The following is a 24,490-nucleotide window of genomic DNA, read 5'->3' as shown; positions in this document are numbered from 1 at the left end:
GATTGGGGTGGGGCAGTGTTCTTGGAGATAGACAAAATGCAGGAAAGCTCTGCCCACAACTCTGTTTGGTTTCTCATTGTAAAGCAGGGCTTATCTACTTCCAAGTAATTATCAAATTTCACCCTGGAGAACCAAAACTTGTCAGAATAAACAGCACTGAACTAGACAGACCATTTCTGTCACTCAGTATAAAGTACAGTGGTACCTTGGTTTAAGAACAGCTTAGTTTATGAACAACTTGGATTGAGAACGCTGCAAACCCAGAAGTAGGTGTTTTGGTTTGCGAACTTTGCCTTGGAAGCAGAACATGTTTCGCTTCCTGTTTAGTGTGTTCCATTTGTAAATTGAGTCCCCCGCTGCTATGGGAAAGCACTCCTTGGTTTAAGAACCTTTGTTTTAAGAATGGACTTCTGGATTAGATTAAGTTTCCGAGCACAATTCAAAGTGTTGGTTCTGACCTTTAAATCCCTAAAGGCCTCAGTGTACCTGAAGGAGCATCTCCACCCCTATCATTCAGCCCACTGAGATCCAGCACCGAGGGCCTTCTGGCAGTTCCCTCATTGCGAGAAGTGAGGTTACAGGGAACCAAACAGAGGGCCTTCTCGGTAGTGGCGCCTGCCATGTGGCGCCTTCAGATGTGAAGGAAATAAGCAGTTAGCTTCTTTTTAAAAGACATCTGAAGGCAGCCCTGTTTAGGGAAATTTTTAATATTTAATGCTGTATTGTTTTTAACACTTGATTGGAAGCCGCCCAGAGTGGCTGGGGAAACTCAGCCAGATGGGTGGGGTATAAATAATTTATTATTATTATTATTATTATTATTATTATTATTATTAGTTCATAAACCAAGGTACCACTGTAGTTCATGAGTTTAAATGATTGATTTTTTAAAAAATAAAATAAAGCAAGCATATTGAATTAAGTGTCTCCCATTCTGCTATAAATTCAAAACTACTATTCATTTAACTCTGACAGGCCATCTTGGGGCTTTAATAGAAGAAGCAACTACAATCTTTAATAAGTGTATTAAAGCGTAATGTATTCTGCAGCAGTTAACTGTGTTTTCTAACATTACAGTTTCTGAAAGCAAAGATCTACCAGAAACAGTTAGAACAGTGTTGAATCAAGAAATGAATCGGCTTTTTGGTGCAACTAATCCAAAGAACTTCAATGAAACTTTCCTTAAACAGAACTATGATTCACTACCACACAGATTATCTGGTATGTAATTTGTTGCATATTCCAAGTTTATCTTGGCAGTTTTTAATTTTGCTGCCTAGTAATGTACCACTCTTGGTCCTACACGTGAGATCTTGTCTACCATACCAATTGCATTCATGCCAGTTTATGGCAAGACGGCTTTCATCAATCCAGAAACATTAGAATGTATTTCTTTCAAAAGTCAAGAGTCAGGATACTAGAGACGAGGTACATGTTCAGTTTTATGTGAGGGATCAAATGTTTGAATGCTCTCTCATATTAAAAATAAACATCCCTGTGCAATTTTTTTCTTTTTAATCAAGTTTAGTCACTTGAAACCCAGTATTACACTGCTGCTTATTTCCATCTTAGAGCTGGGATGTCTTGACTGTTCCATTGCATAACAGATATACAGACTCATAATATTATAATTCTAGTGTTTCAGATTTTTTGAACTAATTCTTCATAATGAGGTAGCTGAGCAAAGGAGGTGGCATAAACAAATGACTTTCACAGTTGCTGTCACAGGCTCAGCAAAAGTAGCACAAAGACGAGCTAGACCTTAAAGTAATGCAATTAAAATCCTACCTTTAGCAGTTAAGCATAACTAGTTAATGAGAGGAGTGTTTTGTAGTAGGCAGTTATCAAAGTCATGGGATATTGGTATTATGATACTAGTTTTACTAAGATAAGTTATATAGTCTTACCCAGTAGCAGGTTGATGATTCTTTCATAACATATGTAAAGGAGGCTTTGAAAGCATCACACATGGTGGATTCTTAGACTGTGTAATGGTAACAGTTTACCATTTTTTTAAAAGGCTGCCTGAATCTTTTCTATTACTTGACATTAAGCCCTGCGTAGCAATCTGTGTTTGATGTTATTGCAGTTAGTCCCATTTATAAATTTTCCAAACAACAAGAAGGCAAAATTAGCAACTTTGCTTTTGTTTCTTTGATTAGGTTATCTCTTACTGTCAAGTAAGAAATTGCAGTTAAATTGTAACCTTTCTAGGTTGTGATCTCTCAGTGCTGCATGCACATTTCCATATTTACAAATAGAGGCTTGGATCCTGAATTTCGCTAAACAGACAAATCCAGTTGGCAGAAGTGGACCCCAGCCCATGGAGTCCCTTGTGCTACGAAGACTTTGTGCAAAGTTAGGACGTAGGAAGCTGTCATATACTATTGGTCCATCTAAGCAGTTGCTCTGCCATTGAGTTAAAACCCTTCACCTTCGGAATCCTCCAGAACTTCTGCCGCTTCAGTCAGTGGGAGCTCCTGCTCAGTTGAAAGCCATTCCATTCATAGAACACTTCAGAGACAAGTCATAGGGTTTATAGAGCAAAGTGGAGGGAGAGTTAGTAAGCACTTCATTTCCCATTCCATACACCAGACCAGGGTATAAGATTCCTATCTTGATCCTAAACTCATTGGCTTTGCTGCAATTACCCACATACTCAGGCCTTATTCTACCCAAAGGGCACATCAAGTTTACAAAATGGAAATGCCCACTTGCAAAAAACAGATTGGCTGCATCTGAAAGTAACTTTAAGAGATCACAGCCTTTTTGTTTCAGTTTTATGATTAACTGAATGACTTCCCCTCTCTCCTAGCTGCCAAAATGGTGTATTATTTGGATTCTACTAGCCAGAAAAGAGCTGTGGAGCTGGCAACTTGCCTTGATGAATCCCTCACAAACAGAAATCTTCAGGTAAATATGTCTGATATACAGAATGATTTATTATCTTAGCATCAGATTTTCTAAATGATACAACAAACCCTTGGTTAAAAGAGCTCTGCAGTTAGTGGAACTTGTAATATTTAATAAAATCTCTAGGGAGCGGAAAAAGCATCCTTTTCATAGTATTCTAATGTAAGGTAAGAAACATGTAAATATTAAACATTCAAGCAAGAAAATAATCTTTTAAAATAATGAAAACAGAACTAGCAGTAATGTGAATTGATATACAGGATCTGTTAAAAGGATTAACACTATGTTCTCACATTTTAGACTTGTATCGAGGTATTGGAAGCATTGAATGATGGTAGCCTTGGAGACTGTAAAGAAGCAGCTGAAATGTACAGAGCAAATTGTCATAAGCTTTTCCCTTATGCTTTGGCTTTTATGCCCCCTGGATATGAAGAGGATATGAAGATCACAATTAACGGAGATATATCTGCAGAAACTGAAGAACTGGCCAATGAAATATGAACTTTTTTAAAGGAGTGGAATGATTTTGGACCGTATCTGGTGTATAATATTTTTGTCACGCACCTGCTGAATTGTTCTAACCTACACAGAATGGAAGGAGTAAAAATGGTTGCCTTCAAAGTTTTACTTTTTTTATCCTGCTGACGAGTATATAATATAAAGTAACGTATTACTGGATATAGGTGGCTCAGTTAAAAGAAAAACTAAGCACTGCTAAAATTGAAAAGTATCCTTTATCTACATACCCCATTTTAAACTAATTTATATGGAATCTGAAGGCTTAACACCCATTGGAGCAGGTGTGTGGCAGAAATATTACTTTAAATTTGTCTTGTTGAGATGACTATCTCAGACAGCAAAAATGCTGTTTTAGCACTGGATCCTTTTCACTGAGCACAAAGAGTTGTTGGGGCTTTAACATCTGACTGATTTTGATACAGAGATGATTCTACCCTTTGGAAGTATGCAATGTGAATCACTATTTGCAGACAAACCTGCAATACATATATAATGCTGTTGTAGAGACTGGGACTTAAAATATGAAGCAAAATAACGAAACATAAGGTGTTCAATTAGCTTGTTGTGTCTCCGAAATTCACTGCACGTGATCAGTTTGGTGTTCTTGCACCACAGTTTTTAAATGAAGGAACCAGTTAGAACATACTTTGTTTTTATTAAAATTTGAAAACAAATCAACACTGCTGTTCAGGAGATGAGCATGATGACAGCATCATTTGGCTGTACATGTTAAAACTGTAATGCAAGAACCAAATGAAATTATGCACTGTGATGTGGCACCAACTCATTAAAAAGACAGCATGTATTTTTCACGTACAGTGAAAATATAAATGAACATAACTATGGCTTGAAAATTCAAAGAGGGGAACTCCTGACTTCCAATTTGTGACTGATCGAGAGACTAATTGTTTAAAACCTCAGCAGGCCTTGTTCATGTTATGCAGAAAAAAGTGCTGCAGTTTAGATACCTCTGGAACTTTTCCACAGTGTCACAGGTTTGTAATACTTGAAGCCCTACATTTCTAAGAATATATTTCTTGCTCAGTTGTTTCAGGCAAGCCCATGACTTTGTAACTTTTAACGGGCCCGAGATTTTTTTTCAATAACAGACAAGCTTCTTATTCCTGCAGTTACAGATGTAATTTCCTTTGTCAAACATAAGGTACCAAATATAATGCAATAAAATGTTTTGAAAAAGAGCTGTGTGGCTATAGAATTTGCAAACTGCTGTCGGAAGAGATGTAGTGCAAGACCAGTGTAACATGAATTACTTATAATAGCTTTTTGTTAGTGTTGGTGAAATCCCACAATGCATAATGCAGCAGTGCTTGGAGACACTATTTCCCCTTCCTGCCCCTCTTCTCCAATAAAGCTAACCCACAATGGCTGCTGTTGTGAACAGTAATTTGCAACTTGGCAGTAATGGTTCCATTCCTAGAGTTAATAGTAAATATCTCTGCAAAATACAACATCTTTATGAAGACTACAAATTTAAATGAGAACTTTTATAAGCTATGAAGTTTGGGATAAGAAATCTAAGGCACAGTGTAGAAAATGGTAAAAATAATTTGTAGTATGAGAAACTTGACAGTTGACACTTCATGGTTTTCACTGCTGTACATCTCTTTAGAGAGATCATTACTCTTTCTGTGATAAGAAAAAATGTTAAAGGAAAGTATTGACTTGTCATTCATCTAGAGCCTTGCCCTTTTGGCATATATACATCTCTGAACAAAAGAAGTTTGTCATAACTTTGTGTTAACTGTACTACAATATTTTCATGGACTAATATTTCCAAGAAAATAATTTTGCTGTCTGCTACTGAGACACTCTGCTACATTACATTCAAACCAAGAGCTGAATATCATGCCTAGTCTACAAATATTCAGTGTTACCTATCTGGAAACCTTAGTATCCTATGTGCTTGTTTTTCTTCCCCTTAACTTAGCCACTTTATTATCCAGCCAACCCTTCAGGAAATACTTGCTGTAGTCATGATATTCCATGGAAACTACTCTAGAATTAGCCCTATTGTCTTTCAGGATGCCACATTATTTCAAAAGTGCTCTGCTAAGAGCAGATGGGCTTGGGTTAATAATTTACACCTTTGTTTTTCCTCTTCCAGTGATAGTTGGTCAACTAAAACTCTCTTAAGTGCTGAGATCCTACAACATAGATCACTCATTTGTGGCTTTTGTTTTTAGCAAGGATAGCATGTTTCATTATAGTTACAACTGTGTGATCTTGCAGTGACATAAATTTTGGAGGTAGGTATATAGTGGGTATCATATACACATAAAAAGTCACAGTAATCTGGTCATTACTATTTAAGCAGCACGCATGCACACCTTTTGTAGTGGGTCATTAAAAAATGATCAGTGTAACCTATAGGAAGGCAAAACCAAGGCAGCCCAGAGGCATAATAATCATATGCTGGTCTACTTGGAAACACATTTCACTGATTTTGGTGGTACTTGCTCTGTTGTAAGCAAGTATAGGGTTGTGTTAGGTTTTTTAAAATATATTGTCCACTTAAGCAGGCAGAGGAGCTGAGCAAGGGGTGGTGCTCCATTGTACTTTGACCCCCTGAGAAACAAAATTAATTATGCAAAACAAGTGAAGATGGACAAAGTTGCTGGGTTTTTAGAAAAAGGAATATGAGGAGCTTGGAGGAGGGTTTCTGCTGAAAAGCACTGGCTCCAGCAGGAAAGGAGAGAACAATATGTAAATAGAAGCTACTGCTCAAAGGCTCATGTATTGCCCAGGGTAGCTGATCTTTGCCATGAGCTGGAACTACAGGTAAAAAATAAGACACTGTTCCTGCATCTTTTCTAACTGCAGAAGGGCGATTCAGCAGGTTGACCTGAAGTTTCCTTTTTGGCAGCTTCCTACCAGTACCGAAATTCACTCTTCTATCTACCCAGCTGTTTAAAGGCGCAAGAGCGTGGTCTACTTTTTCACCCTTTTCCATCAGTTGTGGGAGCAACAGATCTTGGCTAGGAAGAGCCCTGTGGGTCCAGTGCCCAGCCGGAAGCTGATGTTCATGGCTTTCCCCACAGCTAGTGCCAGAGGCGCTGCAAGTTTTACAGCTTGGTCGGGGGGGGGGATTGGCTTTTCTGGGAACTTTCTGCCCATCAGTCTCGCCGGGTGACTCCCGCTTGTATATCTGGGGACGAGAGAAAGAGACAGCCAGGGGTGGGAAGCGCTCTTGTACTGAGGAGACTGGCACGAGCTTAGCGCTGGCCAACAATGACAGCCAGATGGCCGCTGCCGCCCCCAACCCGCCATTTAAAGCCGCGTCCATAACATCCCACTTCTCGCGAGCTTTCGTGTTCCCGTCGTCCCTGTTTCCCCCCCTGCTGAGGCGACCGGAAACGCCCCTTTCCACGGCCTCGCCTTTCTTCGCCTATCAGGCCCGGCCTATGCCGCGAAAGGGGCGGAGCTGTTCCTCCTACGTGGCTTAACACGCGTGAAGCGGCAGCCGCCGCCCTCAGGTGCGGAAGCGAAGCGGCTTGTCAGGGAGGGGGGAAATGGGCACGCGCGAGCGAGCGACGGGGGCGCGCGGGCCTTTTTCGCCTCCCCGCCGCGACGCGAATCCCTCCGCCAGGTTGGGCCTGAGCGACTAAGCCGCGAGTGACTCGGCGCAGCGGAAGGCGCCTTCTTGGGCCCGGCGGCGATGGCGGCGGCGGCGGCGGGCGAGGTGGAGTCGTCGCTGGAGCTGAGCCTGTCGAGCAGCTACGCGGGGCCGGGGACGTTGCCCCCCGCGCGCTCCCGCATCTTCAAGATCATCGTCATCGGGGACTCGAACGTGGGCAAAACGTGCCTCACTTTCCGCTTTTGCGCGGGCCGCTTCCCGGAGCGCACCGAGGCCACCATCGGGGTGGATTTCCGAGAACGCGCCGTCGACATCGACGGGGAGCGCATCAAGGTGCGGAAAGCCGAGGTCGCCTCCTCGGGCTGCTTTTCCCCTGCCAGGCTCCGGGGCTGTTCTGCCGGCTGCCTTGCAGCTGGCGCGTAGTAGATGCAAAGGGGCAGGGAGTCCGGGGCTGCTGCTGCTCCTTTAACAGGTGTGTGCAGAAAAGGCAGGTGCTTTGCCTCGGCAAGCGACGTCTGCTGAGATTTCCTCTGCTGCAATACTGTTATAGGTGCAGGTGGTGAAAGATGTCTGCATTGCCACGGGTTGGACTAGATGACCCTCGTGGTCCTTTCCGACTCTATGATCTAGGACCTCTTTTACACCATGCCACCTGGCAGGACAGGAGTGGACAACTCTAGTCCTGTTGCTCATCCATGCTGTGTGGAGCTGACACACGGCCAAAAATATTGTTATACTTGTATCTCAGCTGCTTCCCCTGAATCAAGATTTGTGTTTGCAACAATCTGAGTACGGTAACTTGAGGAAGGCCCCCCCCCCCCCGTGAGCTTCATCGCTGAGCCCTATAGTTGCACCTGTAAACATTCTGTTAGTTGCACCTCTGAGCCCCTTGGTCTAACTAACTGTTGTTCATGTGCTGAGTGCTGAACATGTATTAACATCACACAGTTTTGAAGATGTGCTCATATTTAGTCAAACCTGTGGCCTATTGCATCTCTTTATCCCAGTGTTTAAATAAGCTCACAAAAGTTTGCAAACACATAATGCTAGTTTGCTAGGGCCTTGCAGAATTCTTCATCCCACCTCTAGCAACATGTGGTTTCTATGCTGGGTGCAGAGAGGTAGAGCTTCCATGCAACCAGCTGCATGGAATTCCTGGTTACCAGCTAGTGCTTAAATGGAAAGTTGTGTCATCCTTATACATGTACAGTATGTTAAGCAATGACACCTCTTCTTTTCAATTGAAATGTAAGCATGCTGATTTTTAAATCACATAGATCCTAATTAAACTTAATTCTCATCTCACAATGTGAATTTCTTGGCAAGCTCTTAATTCCTGCAATACCTTCATCTACAGTAAAAGACACACAATTACTAATATTTAGTATAACTGTTTTTGAAAAGCTGGTGTATAAAAAGGTGTTTGCAGGAAACTTCACAGCAAAAGTTTTCATTTATGTTTTGTTGCTGTTGCTGAGATATAAAACCACTGACCTTAAAGACCCTCATGAACAGAAATCATAGCAATATAAAAATACTGTTGAGTTAAAGTTGAAATTATGTCTTTCCACCAGCATGAGTGAAATCATTTTGTTTTTCTTGTTTCTCTCCCCTTCTCGGTACATCTAGATTCAGCTCTGGGATACGGCAGGGCAGGAGCGATTCAGGAAGAGCATGGTACAGCACTATTACAGGAATGTACATGCAGTCGTTTTTGTATATGATATGACAAATATTGCCAGTTTCCATAGTTTGCCACTGTGGATCGAGGAATGCAAACAACACTTGCTCACCAATGATATACCCCGGATTTTGGTTGGAAATAAATGTGATCTGAGAAGTGCAATTCAGGTCCCTACGGACATGGCTCAGAAATTTGCTGACACTCATAGCATGCCACTGTTTGAAACATCTGCTAAAAACCCTAATGACAATGATCATGTGGAAGCCATATTTATGACCCTGGCCCATAAGCTCAAGAGTCACAAGCCACTCATGCTTAGTCAGCTACCCGATAACACAATTCACTTAGAACCTGCAGTAAAACCCGCCATGCCATGTTGGTGTTAGCTCACAGTATTTTTGTAGTCATCACTTTGGTCTGTTTGCCAGTGCTTTGAGAGTATGGTGTTGGTAATGTTCCAGTTTAGTAGAAATTACATTTAATCTGCTGGGCACTTTATTGTATGTCCTCACATCTGGATGTGTGCCACTCTTATCTCTGCACTTTGTTAACTGTGTCATCTAAATTACTGAAGATTTATGGAAGTTAGATTTGTGAAGCTTGACTCTGGTCCCATTGAAGTAGCTTAGTTCTGAGATCTTTTCTCCACTAAAATAGAAATGTGTAGGTTAGGTCAAATCACTGATGCCTTTAGCATTCAATTTGAGCAGATCACGGTTCTATAGAAACCCAAAGAGTAGTATGACTTGATAATTTTAAGTGAATTACTTTTAGATAATGTTGTAAATTGATTTGTGAATTGTACTTCTATCATATGTCTTAATCATGCAATGGAATGATTTGCCTTCATCTCATTACTTTACCTCTTGCCTTCATCTCATTACTTTACCTAAACTCTAGGTTAGTTAATTATGAAAGCAAGTGAAGCTCTCCGGAGTTTACTTTCTGTGTAAAGTTATGTTTGATGGCCCTCATAGTTTTGTATTCTTCTTTATATGTGAGACAGAAATGACATTGGAAAAATATCCAGGGTTATCTTTTGCACAATAAAATGAAATCATGTGAATCTCATGGAACATTGGAAATTGCATTGAAAACTGAAGCTGTAGTGGATTGTTTATTTCTGATGTAACCACAAGAGATCAGAAAGTATCCACTCAATTGTGGCATTGCTCTGGAGGCGAAGCCATCAGTAGGAACGCCAGATCTTGTAGTTCAGATTCTCCCTAAATACTGTAACTTTTTAAAAAGCTCTAACAAAATTCTAAAAATGTATCATTCATATTCATAACATTATGATGTAACTTAAGGTGTATTGTTTGACTTTCATTATTAGCAGTGGTTATAACCTACACAACATACAAAATGCCAAAACGTGAGAGTTGATTGGGGTATTTTTACTACCCCAATGGAATACTATGAAGCAAATGGCCAAGGTAAAAGTCTTAGGAATGCATGGTTTATCCTACTAAAAACAAACAGTGAACTCAAATGTAGACTGCAAATAATATAGGGAAAATCATATGCTATTCTGTGTGGTTGACTCACTATGTTTTGCTTTTGAAATAGCATAAAGTAGGAGCAACTGAACTTCAGAATCTACAATTTGTAAAAAAAAACACTACTTGTGTGCCTTAGCTATGAACATATGGAAGGGGCGGTCTATATCATCTCATAGTATCAAAAATAAATACATAAAATATGAATGAAAGTGGCTGTTTTCCATAAGTAGTATTAGCAGCTTGTTTTTAGTAACAGTTAAGAGGTATCTTCAAATCTATTTGCAGCACAGAGTGTCTATCTATAAAGTGTTTAGAGCTGAACTTACAAGATTTCTTGCTTGATGATTTTGCGTAGACATTTCTGCTATAATAACTGCCCTCCACTTCTGGGCAGCTCAAGCTAAAGGTGTAAGGGATAGGTGGGCTTTCCTGTGTTCATTGTGTAACATGCACTACTGGCACAAGCGCCCGATTCAGCCTTCCAGTACTGATTACAGATAGGTAGCCGTGTTGGTCTGCCATGGTCAAAACAAAATAAAAAAATTCCTTCCAGTAGCACCTTAAAGACCAACTGAGTTAGTTCTAGGTATGAGCTTTCGTGTGCATGCACGAGTGTTTTTAGTAACAGTTCTTCACTTCTTCACTTCTGAAGAAGTGTGCATGCACACGAAAGCTCATACCTAGAACTAACTCAGTTGGTCTTTAAGGTGCTACTGGAAGGAATTTTTCCAGTACTGAGTAATTGGCAAGTGGAGAAATCCTGGTGCCTGTCTTCATCTCCTTGCACAAATATAGCTCCAGCCTTGTATATCTATTGTTGCTAATTAGGACCATCACCCACTAAAGAAAGGAATTTGAGCTTTTATTGACTAATAAAATATTAAAGCTACAAATATTGAGGAAGGGATAAAACAGTTCTGTAGAAAATGGCATACGTTATTTGTGTGAATGACAGATAATGGGGATTGATTTTAATTACATTTAATCTTTGTACTCTTGCTCTTCCCTCCACTTGGAAAGCTCAAGTCGCTAACAGTAACGTGTTATTAGAATCCTGTTAGCAGTGGCTGCCACCTGGTGTTTTTTAAGTATTAAAAACAAATATTTTACAAATCAATCAATGTTAATCAACTAGGACAGCAGGAGACAACATGGTGCCCTCTAGATGTTGTGGATTACAACTGCCATCATTCCCAGTCAGCTTGACCAGTGAACAGGGATGGTGGTACTCGTAGTCCAAAACATCTGGAGGCTACCACAATGGCTGTTTCGGAAGTAAGCATTACAAACCTTAGTATAAGTGAACCTTGTGGAGGAGTTAATCTTAACTCTGTTGTTCAGTACCATATTGTAACCTTTTTGATCCTCATTCTTCATTTATTTCACATGTGTCCTACATTTCACATTTTGTGGTAGCTTACGTATAACTTTTGGTTACATAAAAAGGGAAAGCAATGAAATTCAAGATACCGTTACATATTATTCTAAGAGAATGGAGTATCAGTATTATAGGCTAACACTTAAACAATTTACTTAATATTCCAAATCCAATTTGCTTATATCTACTGTGTGCTGCTTATTAAATGTCTTACTAAGTTTTAACCTTTACTGTAATGTTATTGAAGGCAGACATATTATTACAATTACTGTAATTGTAATTGCCAAATACTAGGTGCTATTCTGTTGTACATTAGCATAGTGAAGTATAAAACACTAGCTTTTATGTTTAGGAAAATCTATTGATTGCACCTTAATCAGTAAAATGCAAGGAACACAATCCACTTGCATTGTGGGCCAAATATGTGAGAGGATTGTGTCCAAGTTTATATAGGATTATTATTTTGCTTATAACCAGAAGTGACAGGGTTTTTCTTGTTTAGTTTTTCTACAACACTTGAAAAAGGGAAGTTCTTTTTACTCTGTTTTGTGTCTTTACTTTTGGTTTACGCACTTTCTAGAAACCATTTATTTAATACGAAGTCTCTTCGGTGATTTTTAATGAAAAAATGTTCATAAATGTATATTTCTAAAATATTTCTCAAATATAGTTTACACTCCTCTTTAGAGGACTCACCTGTTTACTTCATTTTCTTAACCCATTTAAGTAAAAGATAGCTTTTAATGCAAATGTAATTATAATGTGTGCATTAAATCATATCCTAAAGAAAGTAAAAAATAAAAACCAGGGTTCTATAATCAGAAGGAAGAGGGTGTTGAAGAATAAATCATGTGGACACAACATATAGGACAACATCCCTGTATTGCTCCCAGGATAGGTCTGGTAACTAATGTTGGATTTCACCCATAAATACTGATAAAATGGTTATTTTGAAACTGTTTAAACTGCTATAGTATAGTATAGAATTGTTCTATCTTATTATTGCAAAATAACATTGAGCATTGTCATCTTATCAGCGCCGGTTACGTTGATAGTATCTTAAACAGAGTGTTGTCAATCCAAAATGCTTCCCCATTTAATAATGCTTTACCTACAAAATGTCAATTGTTCTTTCTAAAAGCAAAAAGGAAAAATTTATTTAAATTACCACAAGTATGTGCCACTGTCTTAAACTAATAAATGCTAGCAAGTAAAATTCTGCTTTTGTCTCATTTTCCCCCACTGTAATTGCCTGTCATTTAGAAACATTCACATTGTTATGAGTGTTGTGAAGCTTCCATGTCCTGAAAGATTCTTGCTTGCCTCAGGCAGCCACACCTATGGCTATTTAAAAAGTGTTTTATTTCTGGAGTTATATGTGTATTTGTCTTTAAAAAATGAATCTGTGGAAGAGAACCAATGGGCAAGATGGGATATGTTCAAATTGATTTCTTTAGTTTAGGCCAGATGGAGCATATGATATGAAAGCTGATGCCTCTTTAATGAAATACTAATTCCATACAAAACACAATCCATAAATTCTAACAGGGGGCATTGGTGAAATCATTGGAGTAGAGTGCATTGGCTAATATTCACAGTATTTAGCTGCCCACTCTTTGCTTTCTGTGCTAGCAGTGAAACCAGTTATCACACGGAATCTTATGATTTCTGCACACCATTCTCATTTGAACAAGCAAATTTGCATTTGGAAGACTCATTTGCCCATGACAATTTTTCTGGTTCAAAGGATGCTTGCTATTATTGAAGATTCTATTACACAGCAGGAGTCAAATAAACACCACGGGGCTAAATTAAAATTTATGAAAATAGAATTAAGTTTATTAACTGTACAGAAAATAGGTCACCAGTCTTGAAATTCTGAGGATCTCTTCAGAGTGGTCAGTCATTTCTTAACTTTTAAGAATTGTACAAACGTCTCAGTAACGTTCTTAAGTTATAAAGAGCTTTTAAAAAAACTTATTCTCCTAGAATTTATATTTAAGTCATCCTGATATACGGAGGTGGTTTGGGCATATCATCATCAGCTTCCATATCTAAATCTGAAAGTTTTACAGGAGAATTAAAAATTGTATCCACTTGACCTAGAATAGAAAACACACACAGTGAGCATATGTAGCTGCAGAAAGCAAACTTTGCCTTAATTACATGTGCTAGTTACATGCAGACTAGACTATTGTAATACACTGGTTGTACATGGGGCTGCCTTTGAAAATGGTTTAGAAACTTCCACTGGTGCAGAAGGTAGCTGCCCAGATTCTTGCAGGGATCAGGCATTGGGAACACCTAATACCCATATTTTACCAATTGCATTATCTGCCAATTCGTTTCTGGGCCCCATTTAAAGGACTGGTTTTGACACTTAACCTAGCCCTAGACAATGTAGGGCTTTATTTGAAGGACAGCCTACACTCTCAGAAATCTGCCCAGGACGGAACATTGGCTTGAGAGGCCTGGCCTTGGTCCACCATCAGTATCTATTATTGTGGGCACCAATGAGACATATTTTTCTGTCTTCCTCCCAAGGATTATTACCAGGGCTTTATTATCTTTTAATTTTTTCTGTTCTACCCCACTATTGATTAAAAGAGCTATGTTGGGTTTTACAGTTAAAAATTAATAAGAACAAATTAAACTAAAACCAGCAGTAAAGTAATGTGCTGGATTTTATTTTTAACCACTACTGCCTAGTTTTTGTAATTGTAGTTAGATTGCTTTTATGGAAATGGCTTTTAATTATTACGATGATTTTAAATAATATTTATATAGCCCAAATGTCTTCCTTACATATTCATTATTTGACTTACATATTTAGTAAATCCGAAATTAATTTTCAAGTAAAACAGTGAGAACACCTACATACCAGATGGAATGCAAACTAATTCCGCAATTTGTAGCTGGTCTTCATTAGATTCTAGCTGTTCCTAAGAATGAAAGCATGAGATTGCTAAATAGGTTCACCTGAGAATAGCACTGATCTTAGAATGTGCAGTCTTCGAGACAAACACGGTTTCATTTTGTAATTTGGTTACCAAAAGTAATTGCAATGGTATAATAATGAACAAGACTAAAAATAAAAAGTTCTGCAGTTCAAGAAAAAGAAGCTATTCATCGTATAATGCCCAAGACAGTTTACCGTATTTTCCTTTACAAAAGTATTTCTTAATTTTTTTGCAGCTACCATCATCATAATTAAGATATTTATTTCAAACCATTTACATTTAATAAACCTGATAACAAGCTGAACAAACATATCTAAGAGATGCATAAATATGGCACTTATCAAACAATGAGAGGTCATCCTTAGAAGTGGTAAATGCTACATAATTGGCAAATCTTAAACACAAGGGGTGGCATTCACTCAGGGTACACTGACTGAAATTAATGGAACTTATTTAGTCAAGTTCATTAATTTCAAAGGATCTACTCTGAATTAAACTTAGCTGAATACCACCCATAGAACTGTGAACCTAGTAAAAAACATTTCATGCACACACCTGTCAAGAAAAACATGCAGAAGGGGCAGTTATATACAATTTATACCCCACTCCTTAGGAAGTGCACAGAAGCTTATATAAGGATGGCAGTTATTTACCATCAAGCACTGATGAGGTTCATAGTTGTTTAGTGTATACAGTGCTATAATATGAGGTGTCCACAAATCATTTTTTTCCAAATGACAATTCAAAAAATTAGTTTTGTGTGCATTTTGGGCTTAACTAGTTGAAGGGGGTTAAGGAAATACGGCAACGTCATATCAAACTGTCCAAAAATGTTTTTACAGAATCCCCAAAGGCTTTCCTTCCCAGTACAAGACAAGTAAACCCACCATTTTTAATGGCAATGTTGCTACTTACAAGTCCAGTGACACTGTCATAGCATGAACAACATGGAAGACTTCGGCAACTCAGATAAGCAATAATCAGCACAATAAAAGCACTGAAAAGCGATGCAATCAGTAGTGTGATGTTGGCTCCTTCTACAAGTTTACCAAGCACAAATGCCTGCAACACAGAAAATGAGCACACACACCCTTTATCCAACCTTGGAAGTGGTGTGGGTATTGTTTTTAAAACACCTGGAAACTCTCTTTTTTATATTTTAATTATTTTACATGAAAAGGAATGACAAGTGAAAAACAAAAATAAATAGTAATTGATAAATAGTTGAGGAACCACATCTATGATTTATACATATATACAAACTGATGGTGTCAATTAATATCCTCAAATTGGGTGGATAAAATGAAAGTAATATATATAAGGCACACCAAACCCTGATCTGCCCCCGGTGCCTGTGCCAGTAGGAGGCATCCTTTACTATGGAACTCCCAACAATACCTGCCATAAAAGGCATTTCAGGACCAAGAAGGGAGCAGAGTTGAGCCATCCAATGATTTTGCCTCTGCTGTGCCAGCCTGGACCTTGTTCAGTAAAGAAACACACATAGATTTTCCTGCACCATCTTCTGCCCTAACTGATGTGAGTGACAGACCTTTGGGTGTGCTAGTTACTCTGTCGCTCCTAAACTGTGTGCAATGTATTCAAAAGGGCAGAAACTGGATAGTTTGATACTTACAACGGCTGGGTGATGATAAGAGGACACATTGTCAAACTCTTCATATTTTTCACCATACTCTAATGTTATAGATGTATAGATGATTACAAGTAGAGTGACAAAGCAGGAAAATACAGAAGCAATTATCATTGCATTCACCTGTACAAAAGGTATGGGGATAGAGAAGACCAGAGTTAAATTTGGGCTTCAAGTCAAAGGATGAAAAATAATTCCACATATGCCTCTTATGCAATCTTTGTACACTACAGTAATTTATTTTCCAGTGTCTTTGAGGGAACATGCATTCACAATACAATTTCCGAAATGTGGGTATGAATCAGTGAAAATCAAACCTTTCCTTTCCTAATTACTGTAAATGGAAATCAACATACTTATATTTATATTTCATCTTGTGTTTTTAGGGAGTGTGTGCAGGTGTTTGATGTTTTAAGCCTATTCTCACACATGCCTTTCTTGGAAGCAAGATCAGTTTAAATGTATGGGACTTTCTTAGAAGCAATAAAGCTGCCAGAAAGAACAAAAAGTACTGAGCAAAGATATCTGTGGATTTGGGCAATCAACAGAAGGGATGTTACCAAGGCAGCCAAGAAACCAAATAGGTAGAAACCATTCAGATTTTCTAGGAAAGCAGCATAGTGGATCAAAATAAGTTAAGTGGGGAATGTTGTGCTGCATTCATTAGAAAGAGATTGGCTGACCCAGCTGCTGGTCTGGTCTGTTCCACTTCTGAGTGAGCAAAGGACCCCTCCAGGAATCACACAAAATCACACAATTTGACATTACCATCCAGTCTAGATTTGAGAAGGTGATGGTGACCAGTTACAGCAGGTCAGCTGCTGTGTTTTCCCAGCAGGTTTTAGGCTTAACTAAGACCCATTTCTACTTCATCCATTACAACCATCACCCAAGGTCAGTTAATGCTCAAAGTATGGATGATGTGCATGGATCTTTTAAACATCCATGTCTGGGAACTCCAATTATGGGTGTTTAAAAACATGCCCAAAAACTACCATTGTGCTTGCTATGTAAAGGGGGTTGAAGGCCAAAGGTGGAAAAGGTGGTTAGGAATTTTATTCCCTCCCCTTTAACATAAATAATAATTTTACATATGTATAGATAAAATTTGTGCTGTGTTTTCTAAAACATGTATATTCTTACCTTTCAACTGTAATGTGTTACTACAATCCAGCCATTTGGAGCAACACAGAGAGAATGATTGATGAATTTAGAGACAGACTGAAGAAATTTTGAACTGCTGTTGAAGTGGTCCTCCTTGAGACCTTTAATCTGTTGTGATTTTTAAACTCTAAACCCCAAAATCATACATGTATGATCACTTTAATTGTAGCCTATGATGTATATCTCCAAACACTTCAGGGCAGAGATTAAAGTTTGTTGTTGCTTTTTGTTGGCCTCCATCTGTCTCGAGGGACAATGGAGTGTGCCTTCGGGGGTGAAGTCAAACCACTGTGCAGCACCAAAGTGACCTCCCAGGGGTGCAAGCCTGGGCAGTGTGTATGGGGGTCCTGGGCTACCCATATGATAAGAACCTCCATCTCAGCCTTGTTGATGTGGTCCCAAATGAAAGTAGAGCAATATGTTTGGCACCAACTTGGCTGCAGGAGTTGCTAGAAGGAGGCATACAAGGTGCCATCCAACCATCTTAGGGACTCCACTCCAGATTTTTGTAGGGTTTACTCTTTAGCCTTTTCTTTTCCCAAATATACCCTGCAAAGCAGCAGACATTTAGGATCAGAGTTTTCCTTCTCCTAGATGGGCTACCTTCCCATATTGATGAGCCCCATCTGCCCCTCAGACATGAAGTAAAAGTTATGTAAATAAAAGGTGTGTGTATTTATTACTTATAGAAAGTCGGCTGTATGATTTGTCCCCATCCACTTTAAACAAAATACAATAGAAACATACCAAAACAGGATTCTTTCTCATTGAAGAAAACAAAGCCATAATTCCAGGAATAGCCATAAACTACAAAACAAAAGGTAAAGGGGATTAAGTTGGGGGGCAATGCCCAACTTTAGCATATAAAAAGAAGTGAAAAAACATTAACTTCAGGAAGATGAAAACAAACTACAGGTTTTATTTTATAGTTTTAACTGATTTTTACTTTTTTGTTACATCCTCGTAAACCACTTAAATATGATTGTAGTTAAGCAGTGTATAAATATAAATACACTGGTTGGCAAGTGGTTTCTAAGACACCAGCTCCCGATCAACAACCAGCAGATCTATGAAGCACAAAGGCTGAACGTGGTTTATTCCATAGTAAGTAAACATCTTTCCTTTAGGCACGATTTCAGAGAAGGTCATTTTGACACTAGAGAGGGAACGTAATTGTTCAACTGGCTGTTAAACGTGGGCTGAAGATTCTTGGTCAATTTCACCAGATGCTTTTTCTTATATAGGTGAAAATGTGATTGACACATGAGGATAGTAAAGTAATCGACAGCTATCAGATCACTAGCCCGCCATGCTACAAGGGCAAGGAGTTGGGTATGTGAAACACACCAAGGAGGCATATTAGATGTGCACCTTTCAAAGTGTAAATCATACTTTCACCCATTGCATTTCTAACATTAGCTTGGGACCCAAGAAAAGAAAAAGTAAAAAAATTATTACAGCAAAGTGATTGTACCATAGTAAAATGCTGCCACTAAATTATTTGAAGTCACTACTAACAATCCCAGCTTCTTCTTGCTTGTAGCATCACCACCACAGCTCCCATGTACCACCCTAAAATAGTGTTTGTAATTACTACAATCAGCTAGTAGAATCTGAACAGTTCAGCTTCTGCAATGCAATTTTCTCCCGGAAATCATTCACTTTTCTCAGTCCTGTTCTCCCCTCCTTAGGTAAAGTAGAGGTCCTACAAGTATCATCCACTCTCCCAATTAGCCCCACCCACTCAAAACACCAGCTTCACCTATGGGTGCCCCCTCCTTTCAACTTCACTAGCTAAATGAAATCTCCATGTTGAAAGCAAAATATTTCTGAATATCAAATGTGGAAAACAAACATGTCCCCCTCATAAGTTCCTGCAGGCAAAAATGTAAGACAGGGCCTTCTTGTTATCAGCCCCACAATTATGGAATTTCTTCTAACTCACAATTTGAGTTTTCAGCCCCAGGTGAAGAATCACTTATTTGCCCAGGCTTTTGGAGGCATCTACTACATTGTTGATTTGGATTTCTATTGGTTTTAATGTAACCTGCTTAGGGTTTGCCTTGGCATTGAAGAACAGGTGGGAAATAGTTTAAATATATAAACAGAAAAAACTTCCCATTGGCATTTGACTGGCCACAGCTGGAAATGGAGCACTGGAGAAGACGGAGATAAGCAACCAGCCTAAGACCACAAGCCATATGAAGTGCAAACACCATAAATCAATTCCCCCTTCCAGTTATTTTATCTCCAAAAAACATTAAATTCTCCGATGTTTCCCAGGAGAAAGAAGAGTCCTCATTCTTCTCTCACCCAGACCAGTCCAGAGCATTCCTTCTGTGAGCCTGATCCTCAGCTCCCCCACTTCCAAATTGAGGAGATGCAAGTCAGATATCAAAGGCAGCTGCAATCACACTTGCCCTCTAGGCCAGGCTTCCTCAACCTCAGCCCTCCAGATGTTTTTGGCCTACAACTCCCATGATCCTTAGCTAGCAGGACCAGTGGTCGGGGATGATGGGAATTGTAGTCTCAAAACATCTGGAGGGCCGAGGTTGAGGAAGCCTGCTCTAGGCTCTTACCACAAAACTAGGCCAGCACTCAGGGACAGCCCAAGGTGTTTCAGCACCTGAGACCAAATGCTCTGCTGTCACCCCTGCAATGGGGGAGGGACTCTTTAAGGGCATATTCTCAGCAACAGGGGTCTCCCAGCGGCTGGGCAAAGCCCCACCACACTGTCCAGTGGGGGGGGGGAGAGAGATTCTGGCTTGTGGAATATAGAACCACAAATTCCCTAGAACAGTGAACAAATTCCCTTTATCATACTAAATTGTACAACCCTCCCTGCTGTACTTCCGAAATCTACTGAATACTTTTTTTATTGCAGCAAGCATTTCAATTGAAATTTGATTTTATAACTTTATACATTGTTAATAAAAAGGGTGTGTAGGGGGGTAGAGTTTATATAGCTTACCACTCCAGCCCAGATGGGTATCCTAGATTTGCTCAGTGCTGAGTCCCTTCTGAAAGCACCATCAATTAATCCACCGATGATACAAACTGTAGCACAAGCTATCTGGAGGAGCCCCAACAGAACCATACTTTTCTGATTGAAGATGAAATATCTGTAGCGATCCATTTCAGCTAATCCACCAATTGCCACGTCTGTTCAAATTGGGAAGAAGCACCGAGGTTGTTCAAGAGAAGGCTGTCCTTGTGGGTTTTCCTGAACAGAAGATGCAAGAAAACTCATAAGCACTTCAACAAGCATCATCTGACAAATTGTTCACATGCCATTCCATTAATAGTATGGACAATCTTCCAATATCCAGACACATTAAGCTTTGGATTCTCTGCATATGGAGAGAGCTGGACATCTTTATCCAGTAAATATGTAATTAGAAAACATAAACAAAAACTTAAATGGGCCGGAATGGCATTTTTTAAAAAACAAAGACATCTTTATATTTTTAGGAGATCCCTATATTTGATATCAATATAGAAAACATGGAACTTTCAGGTTTAAAATATACTGATGCAAAACTCAAATAGTTCATTTGTACCCTGTTTCCAAATAACAAAAGACACAAGCAAACAAAATTCCAAATAATACAGATTTCTTCCTTATCTTCACACTTCCATTATATGCAATAGATATCAGCAGGAAAATACATTAGAGCTTTCAAAAATGAGAGAATCTGCAGACACAAGACTGTGTCTTGTGACTGAGAGCCAGTGTGGTGTAGTGGTAAAGAGCGGTAGTCTCGTGATCTGGTGAACCGGGTTTGCGTCTCCGCTCCTCCACATGCAGCTGCTGGGTGGCCTTGGGCTAGTCACACTTCTTTGAAGTCTCTCAAATCCAAACTACTCTTCTTCTTCTTCTTCTTCTTCTTCTTCTTCTTCTTCTTCTTCTTCTTCTTCTTCTTCAAGAAATAGTTCTGTGCTTGCTGTGTGTTTGAGCCTTCCACCACAGTTTTGCTCTAGAGAATGGCTGGAAACAGATTTGCAGCTGACAGGTCAGAGAACACTGTGAGTTGGCTGAAGAATCTTGAAGTACAGACTCTCACGGGAGATTTGATGTAAGATAATGGATAATGCTATGAGAGAGCACCTGTTTGCCTTCATTTCTGCTTTGCTTTTAGCTTTGTAAATAAGCTAAATATTATGAGGGCACCCTCCAGAGCTCTCCTGTTCCAACAAACCCAGGCACTGTAACCGTATCCTTGATACTTTTTTGTGGGATAACCAATCTCATATAACCGACATGCATAAGTCTAATTAATGCATGGAGGGCTTAGCTCACCTTGGAAGTGACTAGGTAATCAAACTTTGGTTTCCCTGCAGACTACTTGAGAAGCTCACCATGTGAAGAGATTGCGCTGGTCCTGCTCAACCGCATGGCTCTTACAGGACACTCATATTCACATATTAACAGTTTAGGAACTTTCACCACTGCAACTAAGCCAGGTTTTACTGCCTGTGCAAACTTTTCTGAATGCTGTATAGAAAAGCACATGAATCTGACCTTTGGAGAGTTTGTAAGTAAACCATTTTAACTTACCAAACATGTGGTAGTTTTCTATGCTAGGAGAAGAGGGGCGTTTTAGAACTCCCAATCACCTATGTTAAAGGTTTAACAGCCTATATTTCCATGTTTTACTTAGTGGCATATTTTGTTATTTTAAATCTGCTGAGGTTCTCTCACCAAAGAGTATTTGCCCTAAACTTTATCTTGGCATCCAGCAATTCTCCATTCACATATATGTATTTTTTCCTTGCACCAACACTTCTCACCACGCAGCAGTGGTGCAGTGAGATAAAGTCTTGTCCCAAGGGCACCACTGCCACTCTGGGAAGTGCAGTGCCATTATCAATTTTGAGGAATAGTCTTTGATCTAAGGAAAGCAAAGCAGCTGTACTTCTCTTCCTGCTCCCGCCCCATACAAGTGAGCTACTGGCAATGGAAATATCTGTTAGTCTGTTGCAGGAAACACAAGAGCCTTCTGGCACCTTGAGTATTACCTAATTGACCAAGAAGTCCAATTTCCCCACATGTGGCTTGAATTGAAATAATGGGCTTTTATTCTCCTTCTAGTGTCAATTAAAGCAAACATTATAGCACAACTAACTCATCATAAGGAAAAACAAAATAAAAAAATTCCTTCCAGTAGCACCTTAAAGACCAACTAAGTTAGTTCTTGGTATGAGCTTTCGTGTGCATGCACACGAAAGCTCATACCAAGAACTAACTTAGTTGGTCTTTAAGGTGCTACTGGAAGGAATTTTTTTATTTTGTTTTGACTATGGCAGACCAACACGGCTACCTATCTGTAACTCATCATAAGGAGTGCTTTGTATCTAGCCATTTTATATATGTTTCCAGCATTAATCTTGTCATAGTGTGTATTTTTTGCCATTTCATTTCCCATTTTAACCTGTCTTACAGTTTTCCCTCCTCCACCATACGCGTATATAAAAATTATACCTATTCCTGCCAATTTAGGAGAACACTTCATGCATCTGATGACGTGGACTCAGGTCTGCAAAAGCTTAGATCATAATATATCCATTAGTCTCCAAGTTGCCACAAGACTTGTTTTGGCACTGGGATGTGAAACTTGCCACGAGAAAGGGCAGCTCCACACTCAAAGGATGAATTGTGTGTTGCATAATAGGAGACACTGTTATTGCTGATCTCTCTTACAGAAAGTCCCCACCACCACCACCAAAAGCTAAGTTTGTGAACAATCCTTCTGGGGTTTTTTTTGGTTTTTTTTTTTAAGTGTTTAGATATTTTAGAGTCTACAGCTGCAGAGTTATTTGTTATGGAACGTGGGAAGTGGAATAATCTAAGAAAGTTCTGTGTGTGATTGCAAAAGGAGGGGGAAAGTCAGTGGACTTTAAACACTTCATGCAGGAGAAGTAGATGAGAACAGGGAAGAAGCACTTCAATTTCAGGTGCACAGGAAGGGCAATTTATCAAAGCGGAATTCAACTCGTTTGCTCTCTTTGGAAAGTACCTGGCTGCCTAACCTCAGCTCGCTCGCTCGCTCCCTCCCTCGGGCAATGAAGAGGAAGTTGGAGAAAGAGGAGACTTGAGCAGTTTGCACCTCAGGGCAACCACAGAGGAAGGAAAGCAAAACATACGCAATCCCAGAGTAGAAGAGAAAGGCACTTACTTACCTCAGCCAGCTTTACCTCTTCCTCTTTATGAGAGACCCCTAGACAGGTGCGCTGGGGTGGGGATGAGTCACCCAGGGGCTGGCTCTGCCTTGAAAGCCCCATGCAGCTCTCACGGCAGCCTGCCCCACCCCTCTGTTGTCTCAACCAGCCCAACCCTCTGCAGGTGACAACCTTCCTTGTTGCCTCCCCGCTGCATGCTTTAACTCCTCATGTGCCGCCCTGTGGAAGTACTGGCTCCTCAAACAACCTAGGTTGATGGAGGGCACTTGGGAAGTTCCCCAAAGATGGCTTTTAACCGCTGTGTGTGTGTGTGTGTGTGTGTTTGTGTGTGTGTGTGTGTGTGTGTGTGTGTGTGTGTGTGTGTGTGTTGTGTTAAGCAGGGCTTACCCTGCTGGATAGTAAATTCTTATATTCTTACAATTTTGTGTCAGTTTATATAGACCTAGGTTACCATAGCCACACCCTTTTGCTTCATATTTCAGCCTCATCTCTAACTACTGAAGATAAATGAAAGTGAAATGGGATGGATAAATAATAATAACAATAACAACAACAACAACAACAATTTATTAATACCCCACCCATCTGGCTGGGTTTCCCCAGCCACTCTGGGCAGCTTCCAACAAAATATTAAAATACTGTAATGCATCAAACATTAAAAGCTTCCCTAAACAGGGCTGCCTTCATATGTCTTCTAAAAGTCTAGTAGTTGTTGTTCTCTTTGACATCTAGTGGGAGGGTGTTCCACAGGGTGGGCGCCACTACCGTGAAGGCCCTCTGCCTGGTTCCCAGTAATTTGACTTCTCGCAGTGAGGGAACCACCAGAAGGCCCTCTGCACTGGACCTCAGTGTCCGGGGAGAATGATGGGGGTGGAGATGCTCCTTCAGATATACTGGATGGTCCATATAAGTATAACTGGTAAAGAGAGAAGAGACTGTTTATC

The 24,490-nt window shown here is 39.8% G+C and overlaps 3 protein-coding genes across 3 annotated transcripts in view; 2 read left to right on the top strand and 1 right to left on the bottom strand.

Moving 5' to 3' along the window:
- NAA15 (N-alpha-acetyltransferase 15, NatA auxiliary subunit) overlaps nucleotides 1–4,631 on the top strand; it is a 32,481-nt gene extending 27,850 nt beyond the window's left edge. Inside the window, exons 18-20 of the mRNA XM_081876109.1 lie at nucleotides 1,078–1,221; nucleotides 2,816–2,913; nucleotides 3,214–4,631. Coding sequence (XP_081732235.1) covers nucleotides 1,078–1,221; nucleotides 2,816–2,913; nucleotides 3,214–3,414 — 443 coding nt within the window. The 3' untranslated portion in view covers nucleotides 3,415–4,631. The remainder of the gene's footprint in view (nucleotides 1–1,077; nucleotides 1,222–2,815; nucleotides 2,914–3,213) is intronic.
- Nucleotides 4,632–6,896: 2,265 nt separating this feature from the next.
- On the top strand, nucleotides 6,897–12,807 carry RAB33B (RAB33B, member RAS oncogene family). The gene is made up of 3 exons (XM_081876150.1): nucleotides 6,897–7,360; nucleotides 8,657–10,714; nucleotides 10,964–12,807. The coding sequence occupies exons 1-2, from the start codon at nucleotides 7,109–7,111 to the stop codon at nucleotides 9,095–9,097; spliced, it is 693 nt and encodes a 230-aa protein (XP_081732276.1). The 5' UTR covers nucleotides 6,897–7,108; the 3' UTR covers nucleotides 9,098–10,714; nucleotides 10,964–12,807.
- Nucleotides 12,808–13,402: 595 nt separating this feature from the next.
- On the bottom strand, nucleotides 13,403–23,705 carry LOC309349823 (uncharacterized protein). Its single transcript, XM_081876151.1, has 7 exons — nucleotides 23,547–23,705; nucleotides 20,338–20,589; nucleotides 18,114–18,173; nucleotides 16,188–16,325; nucleotides 15,467–15,613; nucleotides 14,473–14,533; nucleotides 13,403–13,693 (listed from the first exon to the last, which is right to left on the bottom strand). Exons 2-7 carry the CDS (start codon nucleotides 20,500–20,502, stop codon nucleotides 13,590–13,592), a joined length of 675 nt encoding a protein of 224 aa, XP_081732277.1. The 5' UTR covers nucleotides 20,503–20,589; nucleotides 23,547–23,705; the 3' UTR covers nucleotides 13,403–13,589.
- Nucleotides 23,706–24,490: the final 785 nt, after the last annotated feature.

Source organism: Podarcis erhardii (assembly GCF_964252035.2).
Source record: "Podarcis erhardii genome assembly, chromosome: 9".
In the NCBI taxonomy this organism is placed as follows: Eukaryota; Metazoa; Chordata; class Lepidosauria; order Squamata; family Lacertidae; genus Podarcis; species Podarcis erhardii.
Note: the sequence above shows the minus strand (reverse complement) of the source record. Positions and strands in the feature narration are given on the sequence as shown.